Source organism: Vitis vinifera, chromosome 14, assembly GCF_030704535.1.
Source record: "Vitis vinifera cultivar Pinot Noir 40024 chromosome 14, ASM3070453v1".
Classification (NCBI taxonomy): Eukaryota; Viridiplantae; Streptophyta; class Magnoliopsida; order Vitales; family Vitaceae; genus Vitis; species Vitis vinifera.
Window position 1 is genome coordinate 24,603,385 of NC_081818.1, and position 17,700 is coordinate 24,621,084.

The window sequence follows — 17,700 nt, forward strand, 5'->3', positions numbered from 1 at the left end:
GAAAAATATGATTAAGGTATTATGTACAAAAAGTATAACCTAAATACAAAGAATATAATTATGATGTAAAGAATGTGATCAAGGTATTACGGTTGGAAAAATATGACAAAGATACAAATAATATGACAAATGTAAAAAAAATGTTATTAAGGTATTAAATTAAGTTATGAATGCAAAAAATATTAATAAGATATGAAATGTGTGACTAAAGTGTTAAGATATTAACAGTATAACTTAAGTACACATAATATCACTAGAATACAAAAAATATAACCAAATGACGAGGAATGTGCCTATGATAATATGGTACAAACTATATGACCAAAACACTAAAATACAGAAAATATGATCAACATAGATTCAAAAAAATGTGACTTAGGTATATAAAAAATGTAACCAAAGTACGAAAGGTATAATTAAGGCAGGAAGAATGTGGCAATAATACTAATACTAAAGCATGAAATTTATGATGACAAAGATAAAAAATATATATATATATATATAAAATAAATTAATAAATTTATTATCATTCAACATAATGATTTTCTTGACATATTTATATTTGTATAAAATAAACAAAATCTTGGTTTTCTTTATGAAAATGAAATCCATCTTCATTGTGTTAAGTTACAAAATGATTAATAACAAATATAAAATCATTTGTATAATTTCATACATTGCAATTAATTTTAATTCAAAACAAGTTTTTCCAATGATTTTCTTATCATAATCACCCTCATTATCATTTAGTTTTTTATTATCATCAGTCACTACCCCATTTAAATTTCCTTATTTTTATACAATCTTTTATGGATAGAATGGCCTATTTAATTATTTAGGTTACATTTCATCAACACAAAAGAGTCAACATTGTAATTTCCAATTTCCCCGATTCCCTTAATGAAAATCCAAATTTAGAAACTTAACCCTCCATCTTTTTCCACCTCAACAAAAATATCATCACTTTTTTTTTTTATGTATCTTTTAAATTCCAGTTGAAAGTGATAAAAAGCACTTACATAAAAAATGAGTTACAAATAAAAATATGGAAGGATTAGATTCACAAATTTGGGTAAGAGTATAAGCAAAACCAAAAAAACCAACAAAATCGATTCAAATCAATCATATTTGGTTTGGTTTTCAAAAATAAAAAAGGTTGATTCAATTTGAGAATTTTTAAAATCAATCTTGTTAATTCGGTTTTCAATTTTCTTATCTCCTAACCGATAAAAATCAAACCTAACCAATATTCTAAAACTTATATATAATTTTTTAATATTTGATCATTTTTTTATATTAGATTATATTAAAGTAATTCATTGTTTTTATATTATGGTAAAATTAATTCAAAATACATTTAATATATTTTAAACATCAAATTCAAGTTGGTTTCAATTCATTTTAAAAAGAAATTAGACTATAACCTAATATAAACTCAAATTAATGAGATTTAAGCTCAAAACAAATACAAATTTACAACTACGTTCAGAATTAAAAAATGTTATTAAGTTGGGTCAAAACCAATTCACGTAACCGAACCAAACTGTACTCAAAAGGTTTGGTTTTGTTTGCTTTTTCCACTCCAAATCTAGTTGGTTCAGTTTTTGTTACATATATAACTGATTATATTGGTTCAATTCATTTTTTTTTTCAAAAACCGATCAAATCAACCTTAGTTACACCCCTAAATTTGGGTTTTATATCATCCCTTTTAAGAAATTAAAATAATGTGAACTAATTTATTTATTATTTTATTATAATAAATGATAAATAAATAGGAGTATAGAATCGTAGAAATGGCAATAAAAGTAACATTTTTGGTTCGACAACCAGTTGGCATGCGATGAAAATTGCATGGAGGGTTCACCAAACAAACGTCTGGGCCTGCAATGCTGGCCCAACATTCGTGGCCCATGGTTGGGACTATGGCGAGCCCATGACTTCCTTCGAGAGCTGAAATACTGTTCAATTTTAGCAGCATCTATTCAAGACAAGACTCCACCACATCCCTTAATAATAATCTTAGGTTATAAAGATAGGATCAATGTATAGAAATGGGTTCTAAAAATATTAGATTGCTTGGCTTCGGTTCGTAATTCCGACCCAATAGACAGATTTTAGGGTTGGATTTGAAGGTGACAAGGAATTAGATACAAATAGGAAATATTAAATCCGAAACCTTTAATAAATCGAAATTCTAATGTTATGTCATGATTAAGGACATTATGTCTGACATCATCCATCAATAGTATACCAAATTAGTGATATCGGAGTTCGCATTTTCTTAAATAGGTGTTATTATAGTATCAAAGTATACTTTTTCAATACCTATCGAAACAACTCAAATCTCATTACTTTGTATTTGAAGCCCCGAGTTTCATTCGTTTATATCATATATAAAGTTTAACTATTTTATATCTTAGGGGGTGTTAGGTAAAACTTATTACTTAATGATTTAAGTTAACTTCAAGTTAAATTATACTTAAATTATTGACTTAAAATTTATTATTTAATTCTTACTTTTAAGTATTAAAGTTGTTTGATAAAATTAACTTAAAAATTATCCTAAATCATCACATTTATATATTTATCCTCGTAAATTATAACTAGGGTAAAAGAAGTTGAGTAATAATGAATGTCGTGGAATAACAAAAGATATCGTAAAGGTAATTATGATAAATGGAGGTAAAAAAATAAAATAAATATGTAGACTTAAAAAATAAATTAATTATTTTTTACTTAGTACTGAATTTTTTTTTTAACTTTAAATCATATCATTAAGTTATAAAGTCATTTTAAGTTATTAAGTTGTTTGCCATGTTTGGGCTTATTTGCTATTTTATTGGGCTTGGTTTCTTATACTTCTTTTATTGATCATGGGCTATTTCTGTTTTGCATGGGCTAATATGAGGTTGAGATGTGGATATTCATTATTCACTACATGCACGGTGCGATTTTGCAAATGTTTTAAATACAGTAAAAAATTATTTTTAAATAAAAAAAAGTTCCAAAATTTTATTTTAATAAAAATTGTTTTCCAGAAAATGATTTTTTTTATTTTATAAAAATGCCAGAAAAAGATTATAAAGAAAAAGGGCCCACCAACTGTTTTTTAATAAATCCAAAAAATGGGTTTTAATAAAATAGTCCAAACAATTTAATTGTAATAAATCCAAAAAATTGTTTTAATAAAAGACCATAAAATTATTTTTCAGTAAAAACAACCCAGAACATTATTTTTGAATAAGAATAGTCTATAATTTTTTTTATTAAATAAAAAATAGTTTAGAAAATATTTCTATTAATAAAAAATAGTCCATAATTTTTATTTTAAAAGGTTCAAAAATCATTTTTCAAATAAATGTAAAGTTCCAAAAAAAATTCATCTTAGAAAGTTTAAAAAAAAAAAGTTTTTTTTTAAGTTTAAAAGAAAATTTGATTTTAATAAATGTAAATAATTTTGAAATGTTTTTTCCCTATTAAAAATCCTTTTAACTAATAAAATTGAGTTGAACATATTTTTTTAAATAAAATTCGTAAAAAAATTCATTTTCCAATTAAAATTGAATTGAAATCTTCTTTTGTAAAAACTCTTTCTGTGTAAAATCACTTTTCCTAAATGGAAATCGAGTTCGTGATTTGTGAATAAAATTATAGAACTTTGTTTTCAATAAAAATTAATTCCTTTATAAAATAAAATAAAATTGGAATATTCTTTTTTGTAAGTAAATTTATAAAAAAAAATTATATAAAAAATATTTTTTAATAAAACTTGATTTGAAATATTTCTTGAAAATAAATTTGTAATTTTTAAAAAAAAATTGTAGCCAGTCATTTCTTTTAAATAAAATTTGAAATTAAATATTTTCTTAAAAATAAAAATTGTAAAAAAACATTCTAGTAAAAATAAATAAAAATCATCTCCTTGTAAATAAAATCAAATTCAAACTTTTCTCTTTAAATGAAATTGTACTTAATAAATTCTTTTAATAAAAAAAACAAGAAAAATTCTTTGAAAATAAATGTGAATGTGAATAAAATTAAATCTTTTGATAAACAAATTCTTTCAAGATTTCTTAAAATTGTCTTATGATACTTGAAATAATAAAATCTTTTTAATAAATCATTTTGTCTATTCCCATGTATTAATTTTGTATATATTGTGTAATTGTTTTGACATACATTTGTATTTTTTGTTTTTGTTTTTTGTTTTTTATTTTTATTTTATGGTATCTATGATTTACTAATCCATTGTCATAGTTTCAATTATCATGTTCCCTTAATCCGACAATTGTTCCCTTAATCTAATGTTTACTAATGGTATTTATGATTTACTGATCTCATGGTTCCTGAATCTAAAATTTACTAATGGTATCTATGATTTATTACTAATCAATTGTCATGGTTCCCTTAATCTGATATCTATGATTTATTAATTAATTGTCATGATTCCCTTAATTGATACCATTCCCTTAATCTAAGGTTTACTAACTAATTGTCATGGTTCCCTTAACTCATTTAATAAAGACAATAATCTATAATTAAGGTTTATTAATCAATTGTCATGGTTTCCTTAATCTAAGGTTTACTAATGATATCTATGATTTACTAATCAATTGTCATGGTTCCCAATATCATTCCCTTAATCTAAGGTTTACTAACTAATTGTCATGATTCCCTTAACTCATTTAGTAAAGACAATAGTCTATGATTAAGGTTTATTAATTAATTGTCATGGTTTCCTTAATTTAAGATTTACTAATGGTATCTATGATTTACTAATCAATTGTCATGGTTCCCTTAATCTGGTATCTAAGATTTACTTGTCAATTGTCATGGTTTCCTTAATCTAAGGTTTACTAACCAATTGTCATGGTTCCCTTAACTCATTTAGTAAAGACAATAGTCTATGATTAAAGTTTATTAATCGATTGTCACGGTTTCCTTAATCTAAGGTTTACTAATGGTATCTAAAATTTACTTGTCAATTGTCATGGTTCCCTTAACTCATTTAGTAAAAACGATAGTCTATGATTAAGGTTTACTAATCAATTGTTATGGTTTCCTTAATCTAAGGTTTACTAATGGTATCTATGATTTACTAATTAATTGTCATGATTCCCTTAATTTGGTATTTTAAAATTTAGATGTCAATTGTCATAATTCCTTAACTCATTAGGTAAAAACAATAGTCTCACCTGTCATAGTTCCCTTAACTCACTCAATAAAGACAATAGTCTCACCAGTCATGTGTCATGAATCCCTTAACTCATTCAATAAAGACAATAGTCTCGATAGGTGAGGGTCGTTTTATGATTCGATAAGACCCAAACACTCTCACTTCTAGCCCATTGTATCATTTTTATAATCATGTAAATAAGATATAAATATCATATCTTGGTTTGTAGGACTTTCAATGTGGGACAGGTTATGCTTAAGAGGCTTGCATGGAGGGGAATTAAACTTGGGTCCGAACCACTAAGCTACAAAGTTGTTTCAGTATATAATATGGTAAAAAACTTATACATCCTCCTTTTAAATTTTAATCTTAGAAACAAATATAAGTATTCATATCTACATTTATTTTTATAATAATTATTAATGATAAATATAAAAGTGATATAAATTAATTAATATGATAAATTTTAAAATAACAAAATACATACATACGTAATTAAATTAAATATTATAATTTTCTTTCCATCTTAAATATATCTTTATATTTAAATATTATACATATTCCGTTTAATTAAAATTATATTTATCTTTATCATTTAATTTGATATATTAAATATAAAAAATTAAAAATTAAAAAATTTAATTATATATGTTTAATTTCTTGTATTTATTTTTAATTTAATAAAATATAAATTATATATTTATGATGTTACTAGTTCAATTATGGTTCAACCATCGGGCCGATAACTTTTCTAATTCAATGCCTGACCCAATTATGAGAATATTGCTTGTACTTTAATTTCACATATTTATTCATTTATATAGATTTCATCATGCACTTTGTACAAATTCTAAGTTACTTAACATTTTTCTAAATATAATCATATTAGTATATTTAATAAACATATTAATTTTTGGTTCAAATGTTAGCACCCACCAACTAAGTAAATAACATGAATATAACATGATAATGACCTAATTAGTTTACAATCAATGCAATCTATGTAATTTTATATATTTTAAAATTTTAAAATTCAAATTTTTTTATTTTTATTTTTAAATATCTCATGGTTTAAAATTAGATCTATAATTAGAAATTATATAAAGCTCTAAAATAGATCTAGAATAAAAAATTTAAATAACATCTAATTAAAATTTAAGATAAGAAAGAGCAGGGTAGGAAGTTTAGAACTTATTTGATCATGTGGTTTAAAAATAATTTTATATTTTTAAAAACAAAAAGCTATTTTAAAAATTTTTTAACATTGTTTGATCATTGTTTTTTAGAAACAATTTTTAAAAATAAAGTAAAATAGAAAACAAATTTTGGAGAATAAACAGAATTTGTTTTCACCAATTTGTAAAAACAAAAGGAAAAAATGAACCCATTTGGTCATGTTTTATAAAACTTGTTTTTAAAAATATTTTTAAGTCAAAGAATTAAAAACAATTTTTAAAAAATAAATTTAAGAAAATATGGACAAACAAGCCCTTAAAATATTTTGAAAATGACACAAATATGTTTAAAATTAAATCGATTCAAGGAATCCCTCATTCATGTCAATTCACGTATGATGTAAACCAACTTATAGATATAGTTTATATAAAGTTGGGTAATATTATTTGTACAAAAGCGTGTTACATTATTAAATTAGAAGTATATAATATGGATTGTCATAATCCTACTTTTAATTAAGCAATTAATTGGGTTCGAAAGTTTGGAGCTGACATGACCTGACACGACTTTGATAGGACCCATTGCAAGTCTATCGAAGCTGCCACCGGGACAGTATCCCAACCATAAGCTTTTGTTGATTAAGGAGGTGAGGGGGAATGATGGAGGGGGTGACTTAGTGAAACAAATATAGTAAGCTTACAGTTTGTTTTTGCATGAAAGGGACTTTGGGCCAATGGAAGCCTCGGAAAATATCAGCTATTGAATCTGATAATAATGGAACGTTGGGGTTGTTGGGTATTTCTCCACTGCTTTCTCGTACACTCAACACTCAATAGGCCTTAGTTCTTTGAATAAGCAGCAAAAGAACCGTTGACGCAGCCATGGGACAGCCAATCCCATTGTGGTTTCTTGGCTCAATGAAAATGAATGTGGAAGCATCTCAGCTTCATTCCGGAAACTAAACTTGCATACATGCGTATGTGGCCCCCTTTTAATGGGTTGTCTTTTTAGTTTGCAACTTGGATGGATTGGTTTCATCCGATCCAAATCCAATTCAACTTTTGAGTGAGATTGAACTTATATTAAAAAAAATTTGAGTTTGAATTTAATTTGGGTTGGGTTTGGATCAAAGTTCCAATAACACAAACTTGATTTATTTATTTATTTATTTTATGATATTTATAACGTATATTTTCCTAAATAATAATATTCATTTTCTTTTTATATTGTTAAGAAAAAAATATCAATATATATATATATATATATGTTTATTTTTTATTGATAGCTTGAAATATTGTTTTATTTACTATTTAAAATTTCATATAAATACATAAAAAAAAGTATTTTTTTAAAATATTATAAATAGATTTTAAATTATGCAATTTAATCAACTCAAACATAACCTGGGTTAACCTGAGTGTGACCTAACCAACACAAATCTAACATAAACAACCTAAACTCAACCCAAGTTTAGAGAAATAAGATTGATTTGAAGTTAGATTGAATACCACGGTGTATAGATTGAGTTGGATTGAGTTTAGGTTTTTTCTTTTAAATGATAAGATTCAGTGGACTTCTCACAACATTGTAGACGAAATTTCACCGAACTCTTAGAAGCGATTGGGATTAAGCCCAATGATTAAAACCCCAAATTCCTCAACGATCATTTCAAGTGAGAAGATTGAATAATGAATCCAGCCATTTGGGAGAATAACACTCTTCTTTACAGAGAAGGGCCAGCTAATCAAGTAAAGTCAAGAAATGAAAATTATTCTAACACAACACAGGATGAAGCTTAGAAAATATTCGATCAACAATAATTTTCCGTGTGAAGATACATTTGTACGCAAGCATGATAAGATGGATACGGCATTATTGTTATTATTATAGTAATTATAGGTGTCACGTTCTAATCAGAAAATGGCTGTTCAAGCTAATCATGCATCAGGGTTTACAATAAACAAACAGTGTGTTGTGGGCATTGGTGAGGTGCTTCAGGTGTGGACAAAGTCTTAAGATCTGAAATGCAGAGAAGGGTGAGGAGAATCCAAAGGCTCGGTGTGGGAATGGGAGTATAAAAGTGGAAAAGGGAGAGGAGAGGTAGCCGTTGTATTTAGATCGCTTTTTTATGGGAATAATAAGAATAATAAAATTAGCAAGTAGGAGCAATGTCAACATAGCTGGCTGGTGGGGATAACAACCCCACAAAAGCTTTGAATCTCTCTCTCTACAATTCATTATTGCTTTATGGTTATTACAAGAGTTTTCTCTGTAATTTTCCTCTATACTGCTAGCCTTTTCTGTGTTGTACTGTTACAGCCAAGATGCTCTGGAGGACACTACAGAGAAAATAACCCTCTCAGCTTCCTCCAAGTTGCAGTAGCAGACAACAATTATACTGCTTTACAGCCCACACAACATATTAATAATAAAATACCTTTCTCTTCTTTCTTCTTTCTCTTCTTTCTTCTTTCTTCTCTCCTCTCTCTCTCTCTCTCTTCGAGGCTGAGGCAGTGGGCAAAGGCAGAGAGAGGTTGTTATCTCGTATTTGGATCAATATCAATCAAGTTGGTCTTGATACTCATTCTGCTTCGCTTTGAACCCTTTTTCCCAGGGTGGGTTTTCCAATTCTACCTGAAACATTAAAAGAATAAGAGGGGTTTTGTTTATTGGTTTCTCCTTTATATCGATTGGAATTGGTGGTTTGGTAGGAGAGTAAATAAACCCTGATAGTGTGTCGGCGCATGGTCACTTTCTGTCGGCATTGTCTGTATCCAACGATGATACAGAGAAGGCATTTCCATTAAACTATCCTAAGTACAACGCAGAATAGATGCTTTTGCCTCAGCCCTGAAGGAGGTTGCTGTGCTGCACCACCACCATCACCCCCACCACTACCAAATTCTCGATTTGGCCGTGATCGGAAGTGGGATCTGCACAGGATTGAGGATTCAATGTGGGAATGCGGGTGAATTTTGATTTGGGCCATCCAGATTTTGGAAAATCAAATCAAATTTTCCGCTGCAAATGAAGCTGTGCTTTTCTGTGGCCTGGTTTTGTTCTTTCTGCGGGTATACAGGTTTGGAGCTTTGTGAGTTTCCCTTTTTTTATTGTTATTTTATCTTATTTTCTCACCCTTTTCTCTCTATTCGAGTGTTTTCAACTGCAATTGCTTTGAGTCTCTGCTGAATTGGACAAGCTTCAAAACTATGATGCATTTTGAGTTAGATAAAAACACCATTAAGGCAATCTGCCAAACGATAATATCTATCCTAGTGAATTACATTTGCTATCTATCTGTCCGCCATGAACAGACCCAGTTGCTATAGAATGAAATTGAGCTGGACTGGATATGGTTATGTTTGCATAATCAAGTCAGTGCATTTGTTATGTTGCTTAGCTTTATGCTCAGGCATTGACTGGGCCAATACAACACCTATTACAAATACCCATCTTTCCAAATGGGGTATTTGTGCTTGAATGTGCATGCTTCTTGAATCTTAGATTGGTTCAAGCACTGTGTAGTTCTATGGGGATTAAACTTTTATGGAAAATTTGCTTATTCCAATTTAATGATTCGGTTCAGCTTTATTCTCACTAAGAAGCTTTTAGGAAAGTGAGGCCTGAAATTCTGAAAAATCTGTTCACTGGTATTATTACTTGCTCGAAAAGATATATTTCATTGTTGCTTGCCTTTGATGTTGATTTTTTTCTCTTTTAAAGATTATAATTCTTCTGCTTATGCTATCCTTTATATTTCAGGTTCAATGTATATAAATTCACACCCCTATACTACTGTATCATATAGGTGAATTGGTTCCCGTGCCAAATGTCAAGGACTCTTGCAGCAATTCTAGGAGGTGCTGCAGGAGCCGTGGCATTGGTGGGAATAGTAATTCTAATAATATGGTTCTGCCTATCTCATAATAGGAGCGTTTCGAGAACTTCAGAGACAGGATCTTCTGATCCCTCCGTTCAAGGTAATGTTATTATGTGTACTTTCAAGAGGGTTTTGCAAGAGTCAAGTGCAAAATAACAATCATTTTGTGATTTATTACTCTCATAACTTGCAGTTGGAAGAAATGTTGGAGTTGAGTTGGCATTACGAGAAGCAAGGCACTTTGAGATGGCCGAATTGTCTCTGGCCACAAAAAATTTTAGCGACATAAGTTTGATTGGGGAGGGAAAATTTGGTGAGGTATACAAGGGTTTGCTTCATGATGGGATGTTTGTAGCAATCAAAAAGCGGTTTGGAGGGCCTAGTCAGGACTTCGTTGATGAGGTAATAATCACTTTTCTTACTTGGACTAAAAGTTATATGATGCTTACATATAAGCACTTATTCAAATGCATTTTTTGGGGCTAATTGTTTTAATTTCCCACTGCATCACCCTTTTGATTTCCTTACTTGCTTGGATGCAGAACATCTGTATTTGGAGTCTGAAATTTCTTCGATGCCATTCATTCTTTACTTTTTCAATTTTCAAATTGCTGCTATTTTTTTTTATTGGCTTGAAAAAGTTTCAAATGAAAGACTTGGAAGTCTAAATTTTTATTGGTGCAAGTATCCTTCCTTTGTTTTATTGTACAAATTTTTAATATGCCATCCAATATGAACATTTTACAGGCAGCCTTCTTTACCTTGTTATCTTTACAATTTTTTCAATCAATGGTACACTACTCAACTCAGTTGCACAAAGATTAACCTAGTCATTGGGTCAGTATGATGAGAATTCGATTTTTCCCCCAAATCTTCTCAATCTATGCCTTCTGTTAAATCACAGGCAACAGTGTCGTCTTTCACTCGCTACTAAATTGTAACCTACTCCAAAAGACTAATTTAAGTCCACCTGACTCAACAAAGACTAGTTCAACTTTATTTTATTTGTGATATTTCCATGTTTCCCATAGTTATTGTTTTTTCATTTTATTGTCAATTGGATCCATTATAACTGAACTTCCTATCAGGTACGCTATCTCTCAGCTATTGAGCATCGGAATCTTGTGACTCTTCTGGGTTACTGCCAAGAAAATGGTCAACAGTTCCTTATCTATGAGCATATTCCTAGTGGAAGTATTTCCAGTTACTTATATGGTAATTCTCCATCCAATCATTATTTTTTGCTTTTATGCTGATAGATCACTTGCTCTTTTTTGCCATTTTGTTCATCCAATATATTTATGTCACCTCATTCTCAATGTGATATGTATGTATGGTCATGACACAATTGTTTTCTGTCTAAAATTTCTTACTTTCTGGTCTCTTAAAGCAACCTTGGATCCATGATATTTTATCTGATAAAATAAGCTTAACTATCTAAATTATGTGGCTTTCTTTTTGCAGGCACTGCTGCTCAGGTTTCACAGGAGAAGCTAGAATTCAAGAATAGGCTTCAAATAGCTCTAGGGGCAGCTAAAGGTGATCCTCTGCAAAATCCGTGAGCATTTGTGGCTTTCCTGGTATTAGTTTTCTTCTCTTTAGATAAAAATACCCGAATAGCAATATCGGTCCCACAAACTTCTTTTGTAAGCTTCCATAAGACTTTGAATTATTTGAAGATTTCTTCAAATTTCACTAGGGCTCTAGCAATGCTTACTGATTTTTGCAGCCTCATTCATTTTGTTTATATGCAGGTTTGGCTCATCTCCACACCCTAAGTCCCCGTTTGGTGCATAAGGATTTCAAAACAGCGAATGTACTGGTTGATGAAAATTTCATTCCTAAGGTTGCAGATGCAGGACTCCGCAATTTTCTTGGAAGAATTGATATTGCAGGCCCATCTTCTCAAGTGGTGGCTGATGAGATATTCCTTGCTCCAGAGTATTACTCCCCCCCCTCATCCCCACCCCCATGCCAACACCCACACCTGATGTTTTTAAACCTTTTCTTGTTACTTTTCATGTGGTATATTGATTTTGTCCTGTTTGTTAGTGCAGGGTAAGAGAGTTCAGAAGATTTTCGGACAAGAGTGATGTATACAGCTTTGGGGTATTCCTTCTGGAGTTGCTAAGCGGGCAGGAAGCAAACACATTGCTGTCTCCAGACTCCAATTTAAACTTGGTTGAAATGGTATTTAGCTGCCTCATTTAGTGTTGTTGTACCAAATGATATCACACTAAACATACAATTTATAGGCTTGTATGTGCATGTTTGAAAAACTTTAGCTATTCTCATTCACATTACTAAAGGATTTAATACCAGGTAGGAAATGCAACACTTCTTTGAGATACTGGCAGTTTGTCTCGTAACGATTTTTTTACACTTTCTTTTCTTTGATGAAGGTGCAAAATTATCAGGACCACAGCAATATTTCTACCATCATCGATCAAAGACTAGGAAATAGGTTCACAGCTGAAGGCATGGAAGAATTCATACAGCTTATAATCCGTTGTGTGGACACTTCTAGTGAGAGACGACCCTCCATGAGCTATGTGTTAATGGAACTAGATCGGATACTTGAGAAAGAGACAACCCTGACAACACTCGTGGGGGAAGGAATACCAAATGTGATCCTTGGAAGCCAGCTATTTAAAGCATCAAAGTGAAAAGAATGAGGATTTGGCTTGTTTGCCTCCAATTGTTGAGTGTGATCTTTGTGAAATACCTTTTATTTTTTAATTTTTTCCCTTTTCAAAAAAAGAAAAAAAGAAAAAAAAAAAACATTAAAGGAGATCCAGCTATTTGATAAGTGTATAAAAAACAGCTGTATTATTTTTTGATTTTTTTCTGCCATAAATGTATGAGAATATTGTTGTAAGCCATTATTTGTTCATATCATAATGAAGGTTGGGTTCAGTGTGATTTTGGTTATATCTGTAAATGGGTGCTTTAACTTCTATAAATACCAATTATTATCCAGAATTAAATGTATTTATTTCATTTGGATCTTCTTTGTGAGGTTGTCTGTGACAACAAAGTGTCATTAGGACACAAATTTGAGCATCTTTGCAAATTTTCCCCACCTCTTTCCTCATGTCTTCTTGGTGGCTGAGAATGGAGAGAAAAATAAAATAGAGCTTGGAAGAACTGCTGCAGGATTCAAGCCTTCTTTTTTTCTTTTTCTAAATCATATTTTATTTTCTTGACATCTTTGTAGTAAGAAGTTATTGATCACAGCCGTGGAAGTATTCTCAGATTTGTTTTAGTTGGTTAATCAAGTGTCTTTTGTCTCATGAAGCCTGCTACTCGTCATATATACAACAAATTGACAGCTGAAAGCAACAAATTCCCATTTTTATTAGTTGGGATGGAGGGTGTGGTTAGAAGATGAGACAGGAAAACTAGAGTCTCCTAAGGCAAGGGGGACCGATGGTCCAATGCCTAAACTAGCCCTTTTGGGCAGTTGGATGAGGCTTTGGTAAGTTCAAGTTGGATGCTGTAGACAAATGAAAGGCTCAGACTTGGGAGTTGTGTTGGTTAGCCTAGAATTTTGATAATGGATGTGTTTTCCCTCCCATGAATCCATTACCTAAGGCCTATCACCTCTTTTATTTCCTGAATTTTCTTGCTTGTCTTCAATTTTCAGTGTGCTCCACCTGGCTGAGTGTTTATATATCCATTAAATGCTGGCATATGACTTACCAAACATGGCAACAAAATGCCCTTCCTCAGCAGATTTGCCAGCAAAATTTGGTATCAGGGTAGTGGTAGTTGGCCATAGAAGAGGGCCTCTTTACTCTCTTGTAACCTAATGACAGCATGTCTTCAAGTTGGAGGAGAGTGGAAATATATTTGATATTCACAAGTTGAAAACAATGAGAAGGATAACATTAACATTAAACAATGTTTTGATTCTAAAACAATTTCTACTAATAATTGCAATCAGTGAATTAGGTATAGACATGCCCAATTTCATTTCACTTTCATATCTAAACTATCTTGACCCATTCAACATTTTAGTGGTTGTTGGATGCAAGGTTCCTTAGTTGTAGGGTCAATGATGTGAAACAATGAAGTGTCAAGAGTTTGAAGAGGAGAATACAATTGGGTGAGACAGGAGAGGGGTAGGAGAAAATGATAGTATGATGAAAGAGAGAATTCTAGGAGATGAATGAGAGATAGAGTTTTTTTTTTTTTTTTTTTTTGAGTATTCTAAAATAATATCTGTATATTAAATGTTTTAAAAAAAATGATGCAAAAGCTTTTTAAGATGACTTGTGCTATAAAAACAAAATGATTCCCTTTTTTCTTTGTCATTCTAATCAAAACAAGAATGACACATGTCAATTATTGCTTTGATTAACTTTTAGCTTCAACTATCAAACCAATCCCAAATCGTTGATAGAAAGATCCACTTCATCATTAAAGTGTGTCAAGTCTATTGCTAGAGATGACAATAATGCACTTCGAGATGAGACACTTCCATCCTAATTCAACCTCAATCCACTACAATTATTTGAATATATTGTAATCCTCATCCAAACAAAAAATAAATAAATAAAAAATTAAATAAGACAAGATGGGTATAAGAATGTCTCATACCTATTACGTCATTTAGTTTTTTTTTTTTTTTAATTATATTAAAAATAAATATAATTTATTAATGAGAAATTATTGAAAAGCTTTATAATTTATCTTGATGAGAAATAGTTTTTTATTTTATATGTGTTTAAAAAAATAATTAAAAATATTTTTTTATTAATTATATATCTAAACGGGTAAGGAAGGAGAAGACAATACCTATCTTATATAATAAATAAATAAATAAATAAATAATTCAAATTCCTAACCTATTAATCTTTTTTTCCAAACTTGTTCTATTAGAAGCAAGATAGAACAATTACTTGAAAAAGAAACCCCCCCAATTACAGTCTCTAACCTTACCTTAAACTCCACTCTTGATTTAAGTAGGCATAGTATTCTAATGTTACATGGAGGATAACACCTTCAAGAGCTATAAGATATCAACTAAATACAATTAGTTTGGAGAAAATATTCATCCTTTTAGGCACACATGGCATCACCTTTACTAGGCCATGTAGTGGGCTAGACCCTTTTATCATATACCATTAGTAGACATCCATGTTCCCCAAGCAATGTCATTGGAGGTAAACATTAATGTCCAAAATGATATAAGCATCATGGCATAATATGTACACAAAAATAATTATAATCAGTGAATTACGTATAGACATGCCCAATTTCATTTCACTTTCATATCTAAACTATCTTAAAAATAATAGTATGATGAAAGAGAGAATTCTAGGAGATGAATGATAGATAAAGGTTTTTTTTTTTTTTTTTAGTATTCTAAATTAATATCCATATATTAAATGTTTAAAAAAAATGATGTAAAAGCTTTTTAAGATGACTTGTGCTATAAAAACAAAATGATTCCCTTTTTTCTTATCATTCTAATCAAAACAAGAGTGACAGTCAATTATTGCTTTGATTAACTTTTAACTTCAACTATCAAACCAATCCCACATTGGTTATAGAAAGATCCACTTCATCAATGAAGTGTGTCAAGTCTATTGGTGGAGATGACAATAATGCAGATTCGAGATGAGACACTTTCATCCTAATTCAACCTCAATCCACTACAATTATTTGAACATATTATAACCCTCGTCCAAACAAAAATAAATAAATAAAAATTAAATAAGACAAGATGTGTATAAGAATGTCTCATACCTATTACGTCATTTAATTTTTTTTTTAATTTAATTATATTAAAAATAAATATAATTTATTAATAAGAAATTATTGAAAAGCTTTATAACTTATCTTGATGAGAAACGGTTTTTTATTTTATGTGTTTAAAAAAATAATTAAAAATATTTTTTTATTAATTATATATCTAAATGGGCAAGGAAGGACAAGACAATACCTACATTCACCTCGATCCCCATCCTAGATTATATATATATATAATTTCAAACCTATTCCTAACCCGTTAATCTTTTTTTTCAAACTTGTTCTATTAGAAGCAAGATAAAACAAGTACCGGAAAAAGAAACCCCCCAATTACTATCTCTAACCTTACCTTAAACTCCACTCTTGATTTAAGTAGGCATAGTATTCTAATGTTACATGGAGGATAACACCTTCAAGAGCTATAAGATATCAACTAAATACAATTAGTTTGGAGAAAATAATCATCCTTTTAGGCACACATGGCATCACCTTTACTAGGCCATGTAGTAGGCTAGACCCTTTTATCATATACCACTAGTAGACATCCATGTTCCCCAAGCAATGTCCTTGGAGGTAAACATTAATGTCCAAAATGATATAAGCACCATGGCATAAGAGGTACACAAAAATAACAAGGACCTATCCTTATTTAGTTAGGAGATGGAGGGTTAGGTGAATAAGGTATTATATTAGTAGAGAATTGTCTTGATCATGTGAAACTAGGCCCCAAAGCATGTGGCATTGTAGCCAATAATATTACATATTCAAGTGTCACAAGATGAATATACAACATACAATGATAGGTTAGTATGGACTTTGGAAAATAAGACATTATAAATGGTCTTAACTTAAATATAGATAAGATATTCAAAATAATTAGAAAATAAATTTTCCCTTTTAAAATAGTTCAATTTTTTTTTTCTAACTTTATTTATTTTATCAATTGATGATGTTGATGATGGTGTCTGGGTTAAATAAGTTAATATGTGTGTGTTTGTATTGTCAAGACGAAAATATTTACGTAAAATAAATATTATTATATAATTATATATATATATATATAAACAAAATTTAAATTGTCGGGGAGAGAATATTTCACTATTATATATAAAAACATGACATTAAAAAAAATAAAAAATTATATAAAATGAATATTATTATTATATGAGTTTATATAAATTATAAATATTATAAAAATATCAAATCAAACTCGAGTTCTACTTGATTTGCCTAAACTTTAAAGCTTCTTATTCAAAGGTCAAGTTTGATTTAAGCTTCTCCAAAAGCTAAGTTTGATTCATGTTCCATCGAGTCAACCTATCTAAGCAGTTTTTTTTCAATATAATTATTTTAAAAATATATATTTAAATAATATTTTTATTTTAATAAGAAAATGTTTAATATGGATAAAAATCAATGAAAGTGTAATATTAATTTATTTAAATAATGATAAAAGTACTTATCATTACATAATTATTTCAAAAGTAAGAAAATAAAAATAGTAGAGGGTAAATTAAGCCTTTTGGAATACAATGACTTTTAAAAACTATTTAAAAAAATAGAAGTATCAAAATTTTTTTACTACCTTGAATTTTAAAAATTTTAAAAATAATTTTTAAGGAGACAAGTAGGATTGGATACATTCCTATCTCCTATTTTTAAAAATACAAAAATGATGTAAAATGTAAGAATTTATATGTGTGTGTAT

At 29.4% G+C, this 17,700-nt stretch overlaps 1 protein-coding gene across 4 annotated transcripts; it reads left to right on the forward strand.

The window, feature by feature from the left end:
• The first annotated feature begins 8,499 nt into the window (after window positions 1-8,499).
• On the forward strand, window positions 8,500-13,166 carry LOC100246288 (probable receptor-like protein kinase At1g30570). Of its 4 annotated transcripts, none has more exons than XM_010662361.3 (8): window positions 8,500-9,446; window positions 10,118-10,335; window positions 10,429-10,637; window positions 11,324-11,450; window positions 11,700-11,774; window positions 11,990-12,176; window positions 12,293-12,425; window positions 12,638-13,166. In XM_010662361.3, the coding sequence occupies exons 2-8, from the start codon at window positions 10,185-10,187 to the stop codon at window positions 12,899-12,901; spliced, it is 1,146 nt and encodes a 381-aa protein (XP_010660663.1). In that variant the 5' UTR covers window positions 8,500-9,446; window positions 10,118-10,184; the 3' UTR covers window positions 12,902-13,166. The 4 variants fall into 4 exon arrangements, with proteins under 4 accessions (XP_010660663.1, XP_010660662.1, XP_002277073.1 ...); XM_010662360.3 differs by having other exon boundaries at window positions 8,613-9,434; XM_002277037.4 differs by having other exon boundaries at window positions 8,613-9,434; window positions 10,164-10,335.
• The last annotated feature ends 4,534 nt before the right edge of the window (window positions 13,167-17,700 follow it).